Source organism: Ptychodera flava, chromosome 16 (assembly GCF_041260155.1).
Source record: "Ptychodera flava strain L36383 chromosome 16, AS_Pfla_20210202, whole genome shotgun sequence".
Lineage (NCBI taxonomy): Eukaryota > Metazoa > Hemichordata > Enteropneusta > Ptychoderidae > Ptychodera > Ptychodera flava.
The window spans coordinates 2,341,498-2,362,882 of NC_091943.1; the positions used below are offsets into that span (position 1 = coordinate 2,341,498).

Here is a 21,385-nt window from a genome sequence, read left to right on the forward strand (position 1 = left end):
GAGGATTTTGTCCACAAGCTCACGTCACAGCGATAAAAGAGCCCGACATCTGTATTATCCGATGTGTAGGTCTGCATGCTGCAGCGCTGGGCTCATAGGCAGCCTGATGACAAACCGGCAATGAGTGCCTACGTGCAAAAGTGATGAAAAGTCAAAACGGTCGCGAATGTATTTTTAATCGGGTAACGTAAAATGATATAAAATTAATAATCACGGTAGAATTTAGTTTCAAGCTTGCATGAGTATGTCAAACTACAACGAAGTGAAGTACCGAATAGCATGAAAAGTGACAGCGCCATCTGGAGATATGTTCTGCCTATGCCTATCTGTGTAAGAATCATTTTGCTTTTTTACGACACATACAAGACATTGAGACAGCTTGAAGACAATACGATACCTTACCAGCACAGTGGAATCATATTACATCAGACGACTTTGACTGTGACGTCAAAATATCAGAAAAAAATATCGTGTTTTAAAAGCGACACGAAGAACTTTAACAGTAATTGTTATCATTTCTCACCCGTCGTCATAGAGCCTGAACAGTTACATTTGATGCATCCACAGTGCATATGCGACAGTATAGTCAATGGTCTGCTTTAATTGAGAAATTCGCAAAGATGACATCCAACAAAGCACTATTTCTCGCGATTTGGTGGACCATGGTTGAAGCAAGAAACTATAAAATCGGACTGATCGTCCCGACAGGGCCGGAGTTTGTTGAGTCCTTCGCTTGGGAGACAGGCGCCAGTGCTACGACAATCGCCATCGAGAAGATCGAGGCTGATCCAAATCTCCTGCCCGGCGACAGTTTCAGGTTTGTAGACTGCTCCACTCATTAACCTTGAATGGTTTAGCCAAACTGTCTTGTTTGAAAAACCTTTTAACAGAATAGACAGCCTCCGTCAAATGTTTCCGTTTCGTCGCTCTTGGCACAGGAACATATCGTAAAAGAACGAAAGAACTGTTCACCATACAATTACTGACGAGCCTTGACTTAAATGCGAAGTTTTGGTTACGGCAACGTATGTGATGTATAGATGTTTTATCGAGTTTTGAAATTGTCACTGTAAAGGACAGGAACCCAATGCACCATATACATGTAAAATGATAATAACAACATACTTAAAAATCCTCGTTTATCCAGCTTCCCTTGACCTGTTGCAACAAGGATTTGAAAGGAGAGGGGGTAGCAAAACGACACGGATAATAATGTATAATAAGGGATTGGACAGAAATTACTGAGGTTGGTTTAGGGGATCGGTAACATGAAATTTCACGCATGCCATTTGGGGAGGGTCACCATTTTTTGGGTAACTATTAGAAGGTAAGATTTCGCCGATATATACTTCGTCCAAAGATATCAAATCATAATAGATGGGAGTCTATTAGGCAAACTATTTACAAATTTCCTCTACAAAATAAGCTATATCTGTACATTTATATACGTTTCAAGTTGATGTACATTTTAATGTACATTGCTTAAAGTGCCAAGAAAGTGTATGTGTGTACAAGAAATATGATTTTGGAATTTCACGGATGTTGATACACTATATATGGGAGTCTATGAGCAGACTATGAACACGTTTTTTATCAAATACAAAATTGGCAATATCTGTGCATTTAAAGACGTGCATGCCATATGTGTACAAGAAATTCGATTTTGGAATTTCACCGAAAATGTTAATTTACTAGACATGGCAGTCTATGAGAAAACTATGAATATTTTTTTTACAAAACAAAACTAGCTAAATCTATGCGTTTATAAGTATTTGACAATTGATACAAATGTAATTGATAGTAATAGGATGTTCGAAAGAGCAGATGTGAACAACAAATATGACATTGGAATTCACCCAGAAATGTTATGTCGAGTCTCATCGTAGTTAAACTATTAATCTTTTCCCCCGAAAAAAACTTGCTTTATCTGTGCGTTTATATGTAAATGTTGTTAAATATTGACGTTTTGACAGTAATAGGTTTCTTGACAAACAATAATCGTGCTCTTTGTACAATAAAATGCCAAAGAAAATGAAATATTACGACTGTTGTCCCTTTTGATTTTGAATAGCAAATTGTACTGTAAGTAGTTGATAGAATTATTTATTGTGAAATGTAATCTTTTCCATCGAATTACTTGAAACTTTGCACAAAAGTGATTATTCGTAAAGGATTAAAAAGTACCGTTATTCTTTGAAGGTTCATAGTTTAAATGAGAAAAATTATATATGAATTAAGATATCAGTGATATGTACTGTGACACGCAGGGGGAGGGTAAATGTTTTTTGCACAACAAAATTTGGGTGGGTCACTTGTTTTCCCGCAAACAAATTTAAAGGGTCACTATTTTTCGCGCAGCGTCATTTTTAAAATACGTGACCCCGCCCCTGTAATTTCTGTTCAGTCCCTGATGACCGTTGGAAACTCCAGTACCAACAAAAAGAAATCACTTCATCAGGCAACTCTCATGTAATTAATCATGAAACTGCATTAGAAGCCAAAGCTACAAACTGATTAAATAATAAAGCCTACCGCACACGAGAGAAATTAGCTGAGCAAATTTTCATTCGATGCTTTTTGCTCTGCCAATCTACTCTCGTTTGCCGCCGTTGAACAAGATATCCAAAGTATAGGATGTTTTTCCTCGTTAGCAAAATTCCTCGCCGTTTAGGCCGGAGAAAGCAATGTTCCTCACGTGAAGTGCATGTGTGGAAAGGTGACACATCGTTACTCTACCGCACATACATCGGTCTCGAAGTCGATCACGTGTCCCTACGAGTCAACGATTACGGCCATAGGGTATTCAGGCACCTTGTTTGTTTGTTTGTTTATGCGTTTTTTATTTGTTACGTAATTGATTATTTCCATATACAATAAAGAACGGTGTTTGTTTTGTGTGTGTGTTTGTTTAGAAATATAGTCAATAAATGATACTTTTAAAAGGTTCTAATACAGACTCAGAGGCAAATGTATGTGCCATCCGAATTTTCCCGCCACGCAGGCATTCGTGCTAGTCAATTTAGTAGATGCATTAATTGATATTGTATTTTCTGTATTACGAGATATTTCAGATGTATTGTATAAGGGTACTTTTTGATCAGCGAGCGTTGAAAGCGACGAGGAAATCATTGTTTTCAATGCTATGGGGGCGGCATTTTGTACTATCATGTGATTTCCATGCATGCACGTTAGTAACAAGACGTGAGGAAAATTGCTTTCTCCCGCCTACGTTTTAGGAATTTTTGCTCGTGAAGAAAAAAAATATCAAACACGTTGAATATTTTGCTCAACGGCACAAAAAAGAGAACTCATGAGAATCGCAAGTGCACGAGAGTAAATTATCTAAGCAAAAAGAATTGAATGAAAATTTGCACACTCAGCTAATTTATCTCGTGTGTGACAGGTTAAAAGCTACGATTTAATTTGACGCGTACGTACGGGTGATTAAAATTATGCCTTGTTGCACTTGCTGGGATTGTACGGCCTCGTACTCATCTTACAAGGCAGGCAGATCTCTTTAACGTTGACAAAAAGAAGAAAAATATCACGAATATCGGTAAAAAGCGTACAGGCATAATCATCTTTATATAGTTAAAGGTTTTCGCAGCCCCTGTAATCCGGAAAAAGGAGATTTGTGTAGAGCTAAATAAAACATGATCAGCTTCTCATTTCCCTCTCACATCACAGGGGCTGGAGAAAGCAGTCTTCATACATGATGCTATCACTGCGCATGCCCTTCGTCTGACGACTTGAAAATACGATGAAGAATGATATTAAAAAAAAACAACAACACAAGAAATGCATATTACCAAATTCTATATAATCGTATTACTGTGAGATCAAAAAATACCAACTCATTGAAAAATGCGCCATGATAAAGTCATACACTGGCAATGGAAGCTTCTGGCAGAATTGCCAATTTACAGCTATCTTCAGTAGCTCCCGGGTGATAGAGATACCGTGCGAGACACCAATCTCGTTAAATCGTTTCTAAGTGTCCCTTGCCGATTTACGTCCTCATGGAAAATCCTTATCAAAGTGCGACTGCTAGGAACGCTAGGTATAATCATAAACCCGGCCCTGCAGCGAATCTTGTTACCGAATGTGCTGGGAGTCTTAAGTCGTACTTAATTTTGATTCAATTGATTTTTCAATCTTAGGAGGTCGTCATTCACAACGATTCATTATTTATTGTTTCAAACAGATATAGAAAAATACTGATGAAACTAAACCTTACTTTTCAGTTTTCCGACCGACGAGTTAAAGGAAGTTTGTCTGACTCCTGGCAGAGGAATTATGACATTCTATTTTTACGCATGTACTCGCAGAAAAAAACCCAGCGCAGTCAAAGTCCGCGAAAGGTTCGAGAACGAACCGAAACGTCGGTCACATTACTTCACACACTGTATCAACAAGTGGCCCGCACTATAGATAGGATATTTAAGTGAAAATTGGGTTAAAGGTAATTACAATTTCGGTTATCATATTACATATGGGTTTGCGTAGTATAAGAGGCCGTGTAAATGTCAGCACACATCCGGTTAACCTTTATAATACTATATTTGGTCGGTACAACACACTGGGTTAACGCGTCACTACATGATAAGATTAATATTACACATTAGATAAAACGTGTTATATTACATTTATGGTCAGTATTGAATACTTGATCAAGTATTATTATATTGATATTACATCTTGGGTTCACTGATACATCTGTGACTTCCCCTCGCCACCATAGCAAACTTCACCCCGAATACGGCGAGATGTGAAGGTATTACGCCGTAGCAGCGTTTTTATGAGCTTACCAAGACAATGTGCAGACTCATGACGATAAAAGTCCTCGTTGCCACAGCAGATCTGCACCGTAAGGTCGATGATTTGAAGTGGATGGTGCCAGTCCGCCCATTCAACTGAGTTGTGACATGCAAAGATTCCATTATTGTCATACACGATGGTGTCACCGTGCCGGATTTTAGAACAATCTTCCGGGTTATTCCCTACTTTCCAAATACTAGTACCCTGAAAAATTCTGACTCAAATTCTTTCCTAACGCTTTTCATAGATAATTAATTATGCATCTCCATTGCTCTATCGGCAAAGTTAACACTACCTTTTACTTCCTACACCGTGACGTGAACTTGCTCTGTAGGGAAAGATTTTAAAGTCTGCGCTGAACAAAAACGAAGCCGTTTCAGTTTATGTCAGAGCGTAACTACGTTGAAGTTGGAATTTTACATGAAGCAATACAAGTTGCATAAAGTCAAAAGGTGCCAATTTGATGTATATTAAGAATGAAGACGGCAAAATGTTCGCGTTGTTTTTCTTGTCTGTACACACCTAGGTGTAATTATAACAAAAATGGCAATATTATGTGTATTGGCTAGTCCAACACGTTTCATGATCCAATAAAATATCACAATCTCGGTCTCAATTCAAATATCAATCTCGAAAAGAAATTGGATGTCTCATATTGCTTAATCAATGGCACTAGAGATGTCAGTTTATGTTGAATTGCCTGGTTTTCGGATTTAACTCGAATGCTCTTCAGATGCTAGTTTTGGAAGTAGAGAAGTTTAAAATTTGTCTGCCGTGTGACCATCGGCAAGCTTAAGGTAGTTGGCGCCTCGATATTGAAAGACTTTGCAAACTTGAAACTTGAAATTCAAAATGGCAGCCATCAATGTATTAACTCTGTTGGGAAAATTAAGATTTTAGATTTTCATAAAAAATAATTCTTTGAAAACTTTAGATTCGATCAGCTTCAATATAAGCCCCCATATGTGGTAGACCAAAATGTATTGTAAAAGTTTGAGAGTCCGAATGTCTGTCCCCGAGGCGCATTCTACGTTAAGTGGCAACCAAATGCCCGATTCCAATCTTGTTACACTTCGCAATCACCATACTTCGATTATTACTTACGCAATTATGAAAGCTGCGTGGGGCACGACACGTTTTGAACTTAGGGCTTCAACAGATATAAAGCGACAGAAATATGATCACAAACGCTTTAAATATTACTGATTTATTCTTTTATCGTGGCGAATCGATCCACACGCTTCAAACACACTTTAGAGTAAGAGCATGACAAATTCTGTCTCTAGTCTTAGCTTTCTCGCTTGTAGCGCCGGATACGTGATGAAAAGCAAATTCAGTTGATTTTCTTCATCAAGTGGGTTGAAATTAGATTATGAAATTTTGTCTTACCTACTGTCGGAGCCAGTGAAATGGCTAGTTAATTCAAGGACTTATATTGAGTTAAATTCTTCAATCGATACTGAGTGGGTTTGTTCAACCTATTTGTGTTGTTTGTGCATTTTATTGTACAAGTTACTTCCTAGTAATATAGGGGTTTTTTTCACTACAGCGTATGGCACAGACCTTCTCATACTAGTAAGAGACGGAGATATATTTCTGTTGGCAACAGAAGTAGTTTACGACGGCTGAGCTACACGGTGCGGATATGCCATCTACAGGTCTTAACGGCGGAATAAATGATTAATATTAAGTCCATCCAAAGAAGTCCCTCTGAGGTCATTTTTCACTTAAAACAATCACAACATCACACGCAGTCACATTCGGTTTTTTTTGGCAAAAATAAGAGGATATGAAATTATTATTATAACCATCTTGTCCAGTATCGTGTGTTTGGAACAATTCACAAGTTTGCAGACAGTGTGACAGTGTACAATAAACTCCATAGATGCAATGATGCTTTTTGAGTGGATTAATATCTTCTGCTTTTTGTAACTTACATAACAAAAAAGGTATACAAATAGTACATTGAACCATTTTGTACACTTTTCGCAACCTATCTTGATGCAGTCAATTTAATCTGTTTTCGATGGAAGCTTGCATCGTCGAGGGAGCGAGTTCATTTTGCTGAAAAACAAGCTCGCACAAATACGACCTTGACGAGCTACCGCTTCGGGCAGATGGGGCATGCTCTGTGCTAACTCTGAGTACGGGGCTTTTATCACATATTGCATATTGTTATCAGAATGAACGGGCTGCCTATATGGTCACACCAAGAGGTCAATCACTGGTTACATGTTGAAGGTAGGGGGCGGGGCCTCGGATAGAAGGGTAAGTTTCTATTTTAGGTCGAGTTTGCGGTCGTGAAGAATATTTTGACCCATTATATTAATCGTAAGAAGCCTCGCTGGAAACATGCCGAAGTGCATGGAGTGCATAGAGCGATTAGGGACGGACCATTAGATCTTGGGAGGGGGGTGGTCAAAAACAGAAAAAAAAAATTCAGAGCAGAAAGTTAGGGGGAAAAAAATCTTCCAACTACTTTGCAAAATAAAAAAATAAATAAATAAGAAGACAAAGGCGTAAAAAAATCTGCAAAAGTCTTTAAAATTTTGAATTTTTTTAGATTTTACCGACAGAAAGCAACTTTCTGTATTTTTTAGTACATCCTCCAGGCACATTTTTAATTTTAATTTATACATTTAGAGTGACTGTATCCCTTATACTGGAAGTTGTGATTATCTTATCTTTTCAGGACTTTTGTATTCTGATCACTTGAAAATTATGAAATTATAGAGCCTATTTTCTACTTGTTTCCTGCGTACAAACCAAGCAGGTACACTAGGTAAAACATTGAAACTATGGTATGATTGTCAAGACAGAAAGTTGTATTTGCCTTTTAAGATCAAGGTAAACAGATGCAGGCCACATCAGTTTCATTTTTTTCACAGCATTTTATTGCAATGATGAATGCAAGAATGGTGTGAACAAGTAGAAACACGTCAATAATGATAAACAACATATCAAGTCATTATGTATTATTTTGCTTTTAAAAAGGCATTTTCAATTCTTTTTTCTCAAAAAACAGCCTCAAAAAACAACAGCAACACATATTTTAACATTCAACAATATACTACGTAGAATGCCATCTATCCAACAAATCCCAACACAAAAACACACAAAAGGGTTGAACTTTGAAAGTTTCTCGATAGCAAATACTGAATAAATCTGCATGAATAATCGTTTTTGTGTAGCAAATTTCAAAGAAATTGGACAAGCCCTTTCAGAGAATACAGATTTTTTGACCATATATGGCATAAATTGCCCTAAAAAGACAAATATCGAAATTTCAACACATCTATACACATCCGATCAATTTGGACATGCTGCTACAGAGAAACAGATGTTTTGATCAAAAAAGGGCAACAATTGCTCTAAAAACACAAATATGCAAATTTAACTATATTATTTAGCTTATTTTAGCTTCTCAGCTTGTAAAAATCATGTAAATTGTAAATCATGAGATATGCATGATGTTTGGTGGGGTGAATGTAGGCATTTCACCACGCAGTAGAAAGGGAAGCCAGGAAACCAAAATAGTCAATTTTCAAAACTATAGGAAGCTACTGAGGAGCAAGAAGACCATGTTTCAGAGGAAGATGTGTAATCCGAAAAAAATGCTCCCAAAGTGCCACCAAATAACACCATTTTTATCTCTATTTTTCAAAAGCTCCAACAGCAGGAGGGGGACACCTCCTCCTGACCTCCCCCGCAAAAATACTCCCCAAGTGCCACCAAATAACACCATTTTAATCTCTATTTTTCAAAAGCTCCAACGCCAGGAGGGGGACACCCCCTCCTGACCACTCCCCGCAAAAATACTCCCCAAGTGCCACCAAATAACACCATTTTAATCTCTATTTTTCAAAAGCTCCAACTGCAGGAGGGGGACACCCCCTTCTGACCTCCCCCGCAAAAATACTCCCAAAGTGCCACCAGATAACACCATTTTAATCTCTATTTTTCAAAAGCTCCAACAGCAGCAGGGGGACACCCCTCTCCTGACCTCCCCCCCCCCCGTGACCGCTTGCGTGGCCGCTTGTGAAGCTTGGCACCACATCTTTGCCCTCTTTATCTTCAGAAAGCGACGAACTAAAATAAAATTATAAATCTGAAAATTTACTCTGAAAAAAAAATTTGCACAGCTAATCTCAATTGGAAAAAAAAAATTTCAGAAATTTACAATAGTAAAAAAAATTTTTTCACAATTTCATTGTGACCACCCCCCTCCCAAGGTCTAATGGTCCATCCCTTAGTCATGCCCACCACGGAAGAAGGGACAAAACTAAGGATCTTCAGATTTTGACAAGCCAGACAATATAAAGTTCAATGCTTCTCTCCCCTCGAGGTATGAATGACAGTCGGTTGGCTTAACAAGAATAACGTTACAATGATGACAAAGGTACCAAATTTACTACAGAGGTTCTCATATATGTGTAGAGCAATATTAGCTATTGCTCCAAAAATGTGAGGTTCATTTGGGACTATACCGCTACAATCACTATACCGTCAGGTCCGATTGCTGCCTCTAGGAGCTGAGAGTTGACAAAATTTAAATAGAGAATTATGGTAGGTCAAGAAGTGACCATGGCCTTGTATTTAATTTTAAATTTCAGAGGGAGGGGGTGGCAGGCCCCACTTTCGGTACCTTGACCGCTACCGTGGACTGTGCAAGTGTAGAACGCTGAGATCAATCTCAGCGAATGAAATTCCTGTAGCTGCGCTGTCGCTGACATATCGCTAACTCACTGCCGCATCAACCACAGCAACCGTGTCATGAGGTGGGGAAGTGCTTGTAAAAGTGGTCTTCGCAGTTGAGATGGAAACGCCCACTGTGATCATTTAGCGTTCAAACAAAATATGACTGTGAAATATTTTATCTGATGCTGGTGTAGCTCGAGTATTTTAAATTAGCCTTTCTATGAGAAGAAGCAAGGCGGGTGGGATACATTCAAGTAAAACACGATGACGGCATGAATTTCTTTTAGTGACAGAATCGCACTTTATGGCCCGACAGAATTTTCAATCTAACAGCACCAAATGTCGCTGTCATGCAACGCAACTTAGGCCAAGAAATGAAACGAGTTGTTTATAAAGTGATGTGTGGTAATGCGATTTCCTTTATCAAAACAATTCCTGCCTCCGTAACCGCTCTGGTGAGAGATACTGCGAATTATTGTCTTTTTATTGACTACAAAATACTGTATCTTCGTGATGATATGGTAGGAAGAAAGTTTCATATCTAGAATTGTGATTTTGTTAATCTGATTCATTAGGTTGTTCCAGTACTCGTGTTTGTTTTGGAAATCTGTTGTTCTGATTTTGCTCAACACACCGAAATGGGGAGCAAGGCAAGGACAGATGCGTCGAAGTTATGTCAACTATGGCCAGAAACAGATTTACCCCATTTTTGGCATCGCGATTTTTTTTACAAATGATAAGATAGTTTCAGATTATATTTGCCGAAACCGATGGTACATTTAATTTAGCTTTGAGGACGTTGCGACAAATAATCGCTTCGGTGTCGAGTAACCTAGGTAACGTTTGCAGTGAACCCTTGAAAGCCTTTTCAGTTTTTTGTTGAAATATTTTGCGTTTCACAACGCCAACTTAAGTGAGAGGTGAGCCGATATCGTTGAATCGTATTTCTTAAATTTCGTAAATTTGATATTTTCACGCACGCGTAGGACTACGGGCGTCCAATTACAGTGCGCATGCATATTTTGTAGGCGCGCTATCGATTTCTGACTTTGGGGCGAATCATTACAATCCCATACCTTCAACGAATGGTTGACAAAAGCTCTGCACATCGGATTCACACAAACTTCTCCAAAACTTCTCAATAAGTCGAGTAAATGAATCAGATGTTGGGTATAATGAGAAGGTAAATCGTGAGTGAAGATGAATTCATAGACTCCACAACAAAAGGAACAAACATCCTGCTCTCCAATTCTGTGAGTAAGCAACTTGACAAAACACATCGACATTCACCTCTGTTAGAGATTGTATATCTTATGTACATCGATTTACATGAAGATGAACAGTTTAGCTTAAAGTGGGCGGTAAATCGAAAAATATACTATGTGGATATACAGTAACTACCATACAGTCAAGATTCCATTGACTCATCACGTACGGTCCCGTTAAACATGAAAGCAATCCACATACTATACAACGCACACGTAAATCAGGCCAACATAACCCATTTTTACGGTCATTGTGACATTGCAGTCAACGATGTCACTCCTCAAAAAGTGAAATTCAACAAAGGTCTGCATAAGCTGAATATCAGCGTTTCAGAAACTGTGGGGTCGTTTCTCCTCTGCACAGGGACAAAATATATTTGACTTGAACTGTAAGACATTCAGTTGGAATTGTGCATAATCTATGTATACACTCTACATTATGCATTTCCATGTGTGTCAGTCTGTCTGCCTGTCTGTCTGTCTGTCTGTCTGTCGATCAATCTACCTACCTACCTACCTATTTACATAGATACCTATCTACCTACCGACCGACTTACCTACCTACCTACCTACCTACCTACCTACCTACCTACCTACCTACCTACCTACCTACCTACCTACCTACCTACCTACCTACCTACCTACCTATCTACCTATCTAACCAACCCGCCCATCAACATTGAACCTTGTCTGCCCGGATAGTTTTTTATCTCAGAGAATGTATTTCAACTTCTTTTATGATAAGTTGAGCTGGTTTTACGGCTCATTCCTTTTAATTAACGTAAGCTTATTTTTCACAATCTCTACGATTTATGAACTCTTCATTTATCTTATTTTGTTCGACAAAAAAGATACAATTCTTTTACTCTTCTGTCTGAAGTGTGTTCAAATATAAAGAATTGACCTTACCGACACAAGGCATCGGCACTCACATTCCAATCCAAACCAAATAATAGCATTTCATCCCCCATGAACCTTGGAACTTTGCTTCTGAAGAAATAGTGAACCCTGTGATTTGAATCTAGGAGGAAGACTCATGGTTTCAATACTAAAGATGCCTTTGATTTTGGGTAGAATGCGGCTCGGTTAGAGACATTCGGACTCTCAATCCGCGGGGGTGAATTTAGATGAAATTTGCTTTGTATTTTATATCGATTATAACATCTGTCACCATAGACTTTACTTCAAAGGTCTTATCAACGAATGCCAGATTAATGGATAACATAATACCAGTTTTACTATTTCTTTCTCAGTATGTAGGTAGGTAGTTAGACATGGTCGCTCCGTATCGGCTTGCCCTGCATATCTTCTTACAGCTGGATTTTTTGAAACAAACACGATTGGAACTAATTTGGGATAATTGGATTTTCATATTTTTCAAATTTCTTAAAAGCATTAAGTGCAATTTAGCTGAATGTTGCAATACTGCAAATTACTCACAAAAATTGTGTAATGTAAAAAGAAAAGCAGATGAGATACCATTTGTAGATTAAATCGATGTCTGAAAGATCATTTGATTAGCCTTTCCTCTGTCAGACGGCATGTAATGGGTTCAATTCAAGTTTTTGATCAATCGAGTGGAACTGCCCAAGTAATCGATTGAATGATTGATTATCGACCGATTGATTGATTGATTTGGAGGTACTTGAGTGATAATACGCAGTGCTATCATAAAGTCACAGGTGGTACATCCTCCTCTGAGCCACTTTTAAAAGCAACGATGCTTGTATATAATGTTGAGTATTTTTATTTACAGTGTGGTTTGGGTTTTAGCAAACTGCAATCCTCGTATCGGTACCGGTCTGACGGTCGACCTCAGATATGTTGAGAATGTTGATCTCTTCATGGGAGCTCCCTGTTCACTTGGTGAGTATGTGTATAACTTAAATTAGATCAATCAATAGCTCTGACATTACGTCAGACTTAACTATTTTGAAAGGGTCAATCGATGTAACTTTTGATAATATCTTAATTCTCCTGGAAAATAGGTACATTGTCATATTCTTTTCCGTCAGGTAAGTTGACTTATAGAACATTAACGTTACTGACACAACGGATTGTATACACATTTGCATACTAGTCCGGACTTAAATTTGATTGTCAACAATAAAATTTGAGATTACACTTTGAGATTGTTGACAGTTGTACACTATAGGCATCCCATTATGATTTGGGAGAGCAAGTGAAAAATCCTTTTTTCAGACGCACAACAAAATACCGAAAAATACACAAAAGGTTAAAGGCAATGTAGCTTGAAATCAAAGATTTCCGTTCATTTCCTTTTTATATACATACAGAAGAATATTGAAATCTTCGTTGTTTTTTCTTGTTTCGCCCAATTATATTCGTAGTCAACTGCGTTTGCCGTCTCCGCTTTTCGACCCTTGTCTGAAGTTCTTTGTTTTATTCCTCTTGTATAGTCATTTTTCTCAAAATCCGCACTGTGATATTTTGCAACTGAAGCTGAAGACATTGGTAAAATCAAGGAAATAACTCATAACAGAGATTCTTATCAAGCTTCCGATTTGACAGCAATAATAAAACGTACCCTCAGGTATCAATGTAAATCGAAATTCACCAAAAGTGCATTCGGCGATAACAAAGACATTGATAATTAATTTCCGACGTACAAGGGGGCCGTCTGGGACTTGCGGGCCGTAGAGTCATCTTTCAACTCCATCGGCCGTCCATGAGATTTTTTTGTTATTTAAACATGTTTGTGTGTTAATGAATTACCTGTGTACCGTTGGGGGTTTCCGTGAAGTGGGCAGCATCCCCTGTAGCCCCGTAGGGTACAATAGAAACAAGAGAATTAGACTGTCAGTTCGAAGCCTTGATTGCTGAGACGTGCTCAAATCAATCAGTGCTGGAAAAGGTGAAACAATACCATTAGCAACTATCCTAGTTCCGTGTTCCAGAGTGTGATTGGCCGATTCGTATGAGCGATTCTTAGCACACACCATAATCTGTAGTTAAGATCTATCAAAATATTGTCACAGTAGGGAAAATATTGATATTACAATCCTGTCGGTTGTAAGTGTTCTGGCTATTTCAATATTTCGCGACAAACAAAATATCTAAACCGACGTCCTTTGCAGTTTGGCAGACTCAATAAATACTACTTAAACTACTTATCTGAGAAGAGGACGGGTTAACACCACCATCCTGCCTCGAAAGTGGATGTTGGATTCAGACCTAAGATTTTGTTGAGTGTGGGAGAAGTGTTTACGTGTTTCAGACAAGGTGTGATCACGACAATTTTGGGTGTCCAAACTGTCCCTGTTTTTATGAACGGGATGAGCGTTGTCAACACTTCCGTACCTTAAATGTCAACGGAAAGATCAATAAATCAAAGAAGGAAGAAAGAGAGACGCGGGGGAGTCTCTTCTTGATCTATGTTTACTTCAGACACAGCATTGTATGGCGACGTTGCAAAAAAAATGAAAACAGATAACTCTTTCAATTTTACAAGCACAATACCCTCCTCGCCTCGAGCTTGCATTGTAGGTGATGGCAGACACTAAATCTCAGTATAGATGCAATTTTAGCGAATAACAAATCTACAAATGACAAATTACAAGGGCACTAATTGGGTTTTTACATATTAATTGCCCTCAAACTTTCTATTTTAATATTCTGTTCCATCAACAGTTGCCGTCCCTGCGGGACATCTAGCCTCGTATTGGAACTTGCCTTTCGTGGCGTGGGTGTCACGTGATCCGAAGTTGGCCGACAAGACCGAATTCACCACGATGGCACGAATCATGGGACCGCTCAACAAAGTCGGGAACGTTTGCGCCGAGGTAACGAGAAATTACTGAATTAGGAAATCGTCGAAGATTGAAGTAGCACTCGAAAGCACTCGTTTCAGTTTAATTCAACGTGAAACAAGTTGGCTGGGAAGCCACCAATATCTCGCAACTCACTACTGATGGCTTTCAAACTATACATCACCACGTGTAACAATTATCGCGCAAAGCAAATGCTTTTCGAAAGAATCACACAAATTTAGTATACAGATTCTGTTTTATAGATCTGTACTTCGCTCGAAGTCGAGCACCACTGAACCCCCCCCCACTACCAACTTTATTAAATAACAATATTTACAGCTTAACCTTCAGACAAGTGTTTATCTTGTGATTTTGTGAGGTCTTTACCGAGCTTTTATAATTAATACGCCACAATCCAATTACTCCAGCAAAGTCACTTTAATCCGTTAGCCATGGAATAACACAGTTTCTAACCAACTCTATATTTGAGCAAACATCAGCGGAAAGCCCCTTTCTCCTCTCGTAAATTTCACCAATAAAGCATAATGGTGTGAGTCGGCATGAGTCGGACACAGATGGTGATCAGACGTTGTACTTCCCATTTAGCTGTCACGCGTTCGTGAGATTCATTGTTGATTTACACACAACCTTTAACATATGTTCGTCTTCAGAAATGAGATCGATGTCTTTAAGCGCCATGGAAAGTAAAACATGTGTAATTTTACGTCGATACTATTGTTTGGAAGTCAAGCTGTTATGTCTTACATCGGTATGAGAGAGAGAGAGAGAGAGAGAGAGAGAGGGTAGACGGACGGACGGACGGACAGTGTTCATTTTGCGCTCCGTTGGTTTAGTAGAGCGACGATTAATTAAGATTTTCATAAGTTTCAGCATTTATAGGAGAACATGTGCAATCAATGCTCGCCATTGCTGTTTATCATTTAAATTAATCAAAGACACGCTGTAAGAATTTGACATTTTAACCCAAACGTGAATAATAATAAGCTAGTGTTAAACTTCTTCATAAAGAATTTCTTCAATTTACGCCGAAGTAATAGTGGATTCACATTGAAGCAAACTATAACGGAATTTCACTTTTAAAAGCGAACTTCATAGAAATGGCATAGAAAATTCGCATTGTGTGAGATTAAATATTTGACCGTGAATATGAAACCTAACTACAAAATAGTGTCATTGAGATGAAAGTTGTCGAATCTATTATATATTTTGATACAGCGGGTATTACCTTTTGATAGCTGCAAAATTCCTCGAGGCAAGAACATAGTAAAGTTGACAGAGATAAGAGTTTCGTGACGTTTTTGTTCATTGTTCAATGAATGTTCCCGTTTGCAGGGTATCGGGTAAAATCTGAGGATAAATATTCCTCAATACATTTATTTCAGATGTTCCGACACTTCGGATGGAAGGTGAGCGTCATCGTTTATGCCGAGACCCTTGATGACGTATGCACGTACGCAGCCAATGCGGTGCAGTCTTCCTTCCGAGGGAGTAACATCAGCGTGGGAGACACCATCAAACTCCTTGACCTTAATGCGATGAGCGAAGAAGATATCGACGGTGTTTTTCTTAAGATCAAGCAGCGCGGAAGAAGTAAGAAAAAAGTTATTGGCAAGGTTGAGTGGACACCGACAGCGTCCGGCATTAATCACCGTTAGCCTAGGGAGTAGTTTGACTATATGCTGTAACGATAGTGTTTTACCAAGACGAGTGTTGTGTTTTGTTACTTCCTTCCGACTTTCAAGGAATTTTAAATCTACAAAATACGCGCATACAGATAAAATTAGGAGCGATAGCCCAGGGAGTGCTTCCACGGGACAAATGAAACACACAACCACTGAAAGAGCTATTTGCGGTGGGTCTTATCGATTCACGCTCGTAGAGCGACGGTACAAGCAAACCATCGACACAAATAACAGTTGGGCATCCAAAGATTTGCCAGGTTTTCACGGGAAGTTAATTAATATCGTCAGGAAAAGCATATTTCGGGGCGGGAAGTCTAACCCTATGCTGTCGGTGGCATTGTTGTCCATATCAAACATCGCAATAGCGTGCATATAAAAAAACCGACATTACAAATTTCAATGCTACATACCTTTCAAGACGTATTACCATAGCGACATCTGTCTGACTCTGTCTTTCTTACCTGAATGATAAATGATTTTGGATACATTTGAAAAGAAAATTGCCAAGGGGCTAAGTTATCAATCAAATGGCAAGACAAGTACGCTGACGGCCCGGGATTCCTACTTAAGAACCGTTAAACATTGGGGGTTACTTTGCATACACAGGTAATGAAATATTTTCGCTGCCTTTGAAACCCGTCCGTTATGAGCACATAACGCTGTTCGTTGCAAGGGAATATATTGAATACTACCACACATCGCTCTATACTAATAAACAGAAGTCATTAAGTCCCACATGCAATCAAATAGCCCCACACCGCAGAAAGTTAACAATAATGTTTTGTGCGAGCAACAAACTAAATGTCGTGATAAACATTTCCTTGCTTCCCATACAGTCGTGGTACTGTGCAATAGGAATCCCGAGGAAGAGAGGCAATTCCTTCTATGGGCTCATGACCGTGGCATGGCCCAGGGCGACTACGTCTACGTTGTCCTCAACAAGCTCTTCGCTGATGAACGCAGCTTAAAGAAACCATGGGAGTTTAACGATAACAGAGATGTTGATGCATACTATGCCTACGAGGCTGTACTTGAGGTGAGGCGATATAGGATTTACCTTTGAACTTGATAAATGCGTTGCTGCTTCGAGCATGTTTGCAGAGATTTCAATTATAGAAGGTCCCAGTGGCAAAGGTTTTTATTGGTCACCTCGGCTCGGATTCGTGAGTTGCACATTAATTTGCCTTCGGTAAATTCCACATCTCTGCTCGTCGATTCAAGTTCGTTTGCAAGTTGCTCGTTGAAGCGATATAAGCTTCCATACACGACAAAGCGCTGATTCAGTACAATGTCATTGAACTATTGTAAGCATAGAGTCAGCAGTCAGGTTCCAAAGAACCGCAGCTGGTCTGATGTCATTTCTCTTGCTATCAAATATCGAAGTGCTGTGCTTGACGATGGCCTGGGCACTTTAAGTAATACTATGAGCCTTAGCATAAACGCGGTGTTTATTGAATATTTTAATGTTCTTTAGTTGCCCGTTATTCAGCAGCCTTAAAAAGACAAAATTGTCTTTCTAAAACCGGCTAGTATGAAATTTTGACGTCATTTACCGTTAATGCTAATCAGCGAGGAGATGGAAGGGAAATAAGAGCAAAATCCTACAATATGTAAGGTAAAAATTGCTCCTTGAATTTTACTTTCCTGTCGTCGTACCGTCCTATTATAACCGCTGCGGATGTTCATCAGTAGAGTGATATTCCCCTTTCCGATATCTTAGAGAAAGTGCACCTTTATGTCTGTTCACCTGATCCCCTGCCACTATTTATTTGTAATTGTTAGTTCGTTGTGGTATGTATGTATGCATGCATGCATGCATGCATGCATGCATGCATGCATGTATGTATGTATGTATGTATGTATGTATGTATGTATGTATGTATGTATGTATGTATGTATGTATGTATGTATGTATGTATGTATGTATGTATGTATGTATGTATGTATGTATGTATGTATGTATGTATGTATGTATGTATGTATGTATGTATGTATGTATGTATGTATGTATGTATGTATGTATGTATGTATGTATGTATGTATGTATGTATGCAAGCATATATGCATGCATGCATGCATGCATGCATGTATGTATGCATGGATGCATATATGCATGCATGCATGTTTGTATTTTTAGACCAGTGTCAGCACGTACGAATATCTTGAAACACTCATTTTTATCACGATCTCAGACATATTTTAATTTTATCTGTAACAAGCAAAATTTAGATATTTTAAATAACTTCAGTAATTTTCGTCATGGATTATGTAAGATCCTTTTTTCTGAATGATTACTTTTATCTGGATGTTTTTCTGTGTGTCTTTCGCTGTGTTTCTGTTTTTTGGTTATTTCTCATGTGAATTCTCCTGTCTGTTTGTTTACGTTGTAACTTATATATATTTTTCGTTTTTGTATTATATTTTTATTTTCAAACGAACCTGTTATTGGGGCAACCTGTTGGTTCGAGATTAATAAAAATAAAAAATATAATAAAATAAGTATGTATGTATGTATGCATGCATGTATGTATGTATGCGTGTATGTGTTATTTTCTCATGCACCAATCAGAATGGTCAAGTGCACCAGCAGATATGTTTATAGACATGTTAACTCTCATTATAACCATTCCTTGTGGCAGATAATCGTCGAAAGAATAAGCAACGACGAAATTGACAACTTCTTTGATCTCATACCTGTCAAGATGGCAGAACCACCGTTCAATCACACGCTGCCAGCTGGAACTAGGGTATGTATATCTTCTCCTTGAGCAATGGCTGTCTTCGCACAAAGGGCGATGCGATAAGTAGCAATAGCATCGAAACTTTTAATCGTTTATGTCATTTCCATCGTCTTCCATTCCGCTTGGATGATTTCAGTCACGTGACAGACTTTCACCCATCAACGTTCCACATCCCTGGGTGTCCTTCATGCCAATGACCGATTTTACATGGAACTGGATCTTGCCGATGAGGATTAAAAAATGTAATGACACGTTTTATCGATCTTATTGAAGTGATTGAACCAAATACATCCAAAACAGCTTTTAAAAAATGCTCTAGTCACGGTCATTTAAAGCTAACTCACCCACAGAGCTCACAAAATATCAAACCTTTCAACCCTTAGGCTGAATGCACCCTTCTTTTCACTCGAAAAAGCAAACCGTATAAGGCTGAAATTTGTCACCGATTCTAGTTCGTCCATGTTGAAAGTGGGTCACCATAAAATTGTGCGCATATGGTCCTAATTCTACTCCTTAAAGCGTCTTTCGCTGCGTAAATAAGCCACGACATCAATCAGGATAGACGCTAACTTCTTACAAACAAGAAGTATACGTTGAAGCCTGTTACGCCTCACGGCCCACCGGCTATTGTAACGAAGTGTCATCATTATTACTGTCTGTACAAATACAGGGTAATATCTATTCTCCATACCTCCACGACGCTGTGCTGATGTACGCCATCGCGCTAAATAAAACTCTTCAACAGGGCTTCGATGCCAGGGATGGCAAAACTTGGTTGAGCAACGTGAAAGGCTTGAGATTTGAAGGTAAATGTGACTTTTAGCAATCATAGTTAATGTGATATTATATCACATCAGTATATTGGTGGTGCAAATAGAGCGATCTGATTGGTCGAGACGTTAAAAGAACCGTGGTATTCGTGATATGCCACGGCTGGCGAACACGCGAGCTCTCGGCTTGAGCAAAAATTCGTTATTGCTTAAATATGAAATGTAATAATGTTTGTTAGACGACAGGCCACATTATGTTAAGGTATAGAACGCCCCTTTGGGCCAGATATTCAGACTATCAAACTGCTGCAATACATTTTTATAGCTCGTTGAATGAAGAAAGTTTCAACAGGCTTTTCTTTGTGAAGATCAAAAAAAAATATTTTGCCCTGTAAAGGTAACAAAGGATTATGACTATTTTGAATTTCAATTATCGGCGAATAATGGGTAATTTGTTTCTCTAGTGTACAATTTTGCACGATGACCCGGATTTTTATCAATTTGAATTTGTCTTGAGAAAAGTTTGTGAAAATTATTAAATACATTCAATGTCGAGACACAAACTACCTTAAATGACATGTTTACTCACATCAAGGGTGAAATACCAATAAAATATGTTACATGAGAAAGTCATCAACGAAATTCTTGATTTATTTAATGATACACCTATCCGTAGAGTTAGCCTGCTGACGAGTGTGAAACAGAGTTTAATTCTTTGTTCGAAATTGGAAATTATTCTGTCGTTTTTGCCAACAGTCTTGAAACAGTTGCACGGTTCAGTCACGAATGATTGGAAAACTATAAGGCCCATCGTTTCAAGATGATGATTCATAACAAATAAAATCATTTTCACATGGCTCAGGGAGAAGACAGGAGACTGAGTTCGATACACTGACCTCTTGACCTTTGTAGGTATGACGGGAAGCGTTGTCATGGATGAAAATGGTGACCGAGAGCCTGTCTTTTGGATCATGGACCTGCGATCGAGTGGAGAAATGGAAAAAGTGGCGGAATCGCACACCAGGGAAAATGGAGAGCGAGTGAGTAACGGTCTAAAAGAAAGACATAAAAAAAATTGTTCTTAAAAGGTGAAAGAAGTTTTTGATTTCTTACTACGTATGAGTTGCCGTAGCAACAGCGCTGACGGACACACCCAAAAAAACTGCAGTAAGAATAAGCGGTGAATTCACATACACTTGAGAGAAACGCAATAATTGTATGATATCAACGGATCTGCCTTTAGGAATTTTTCGCACTCATGGATACGATTGAAATTCTTTTCAGCTTGTGGCGTGCATCTTTAATAATCACCTTTAAAATCACAGCATTATAATCATGTATACTGCTGGTATCTCAAGCAGAATGAAGACAAAAGTGTCTACAATATTACACATTGCCTTTTCCACAAGCTCACAGTAAGCGGTGATTTGAAGCATATTAATTTTTGTGTATGAGAAGGAGGGGGTTTCCCTCCCCTAACGCTTCCAGCACTTGTGATGACTGCGTCAAGATGTTGAAGAGCAGACATCGACCCATTCATCGCAGTATGCTAATAGTTTGCATGTTGTGTATGTCCCGACTATCGTGCAAACCATCACGCAAACAAAAATATTGTAGTCA

At 38.6% G+C, this 21,385-nt stretch overlaps 1 protein-coding gene across 1 annotated transcript in view; it reads left to right on the forward strand.

The window, feature by feature from the left end:
* Positions 1-363: 363 nt before the first annotated feature.
* LOC139152511 (atrial natriuretic peptide receptor 1-like) overlaps positions 364-21,385 on the forward strand; it is a 47,207-nt gene continuing 26,185 nt past the window's right edge. Inside the window, exons 1-8 of the mRNA XM_070725696.1 lie at positions 364-817; positions 12,538-12,647; positions 14,433-14,584; positions 15,955-16,162; positions 17,091-17,290; positions 18,894-19,001; positions 19,666-19,801; positions 20,678-20,805. Coding sequence (XP_070581797.1) covers positions 573-817; positions 12,538-12,647; positions 14,433-14,584; positions 15,955-16,162; positions 17,091-17,290; positions 18,894-19,001; positions 19,666-19,801; positions 20,678-20,805 — 1,287 coding nt within the window. The 5' untranslated portion in view covers positions 364-572. The remainder of the gene's footprint in view (positions 818-12,537; positions 12,648-14,432; positions 14,585-15,954; positions 16,163-17,090; positions 17,291-18,893; positions 19,002-19,665; positions 19,802-20,677; positions 20,806-21,385) is intronic.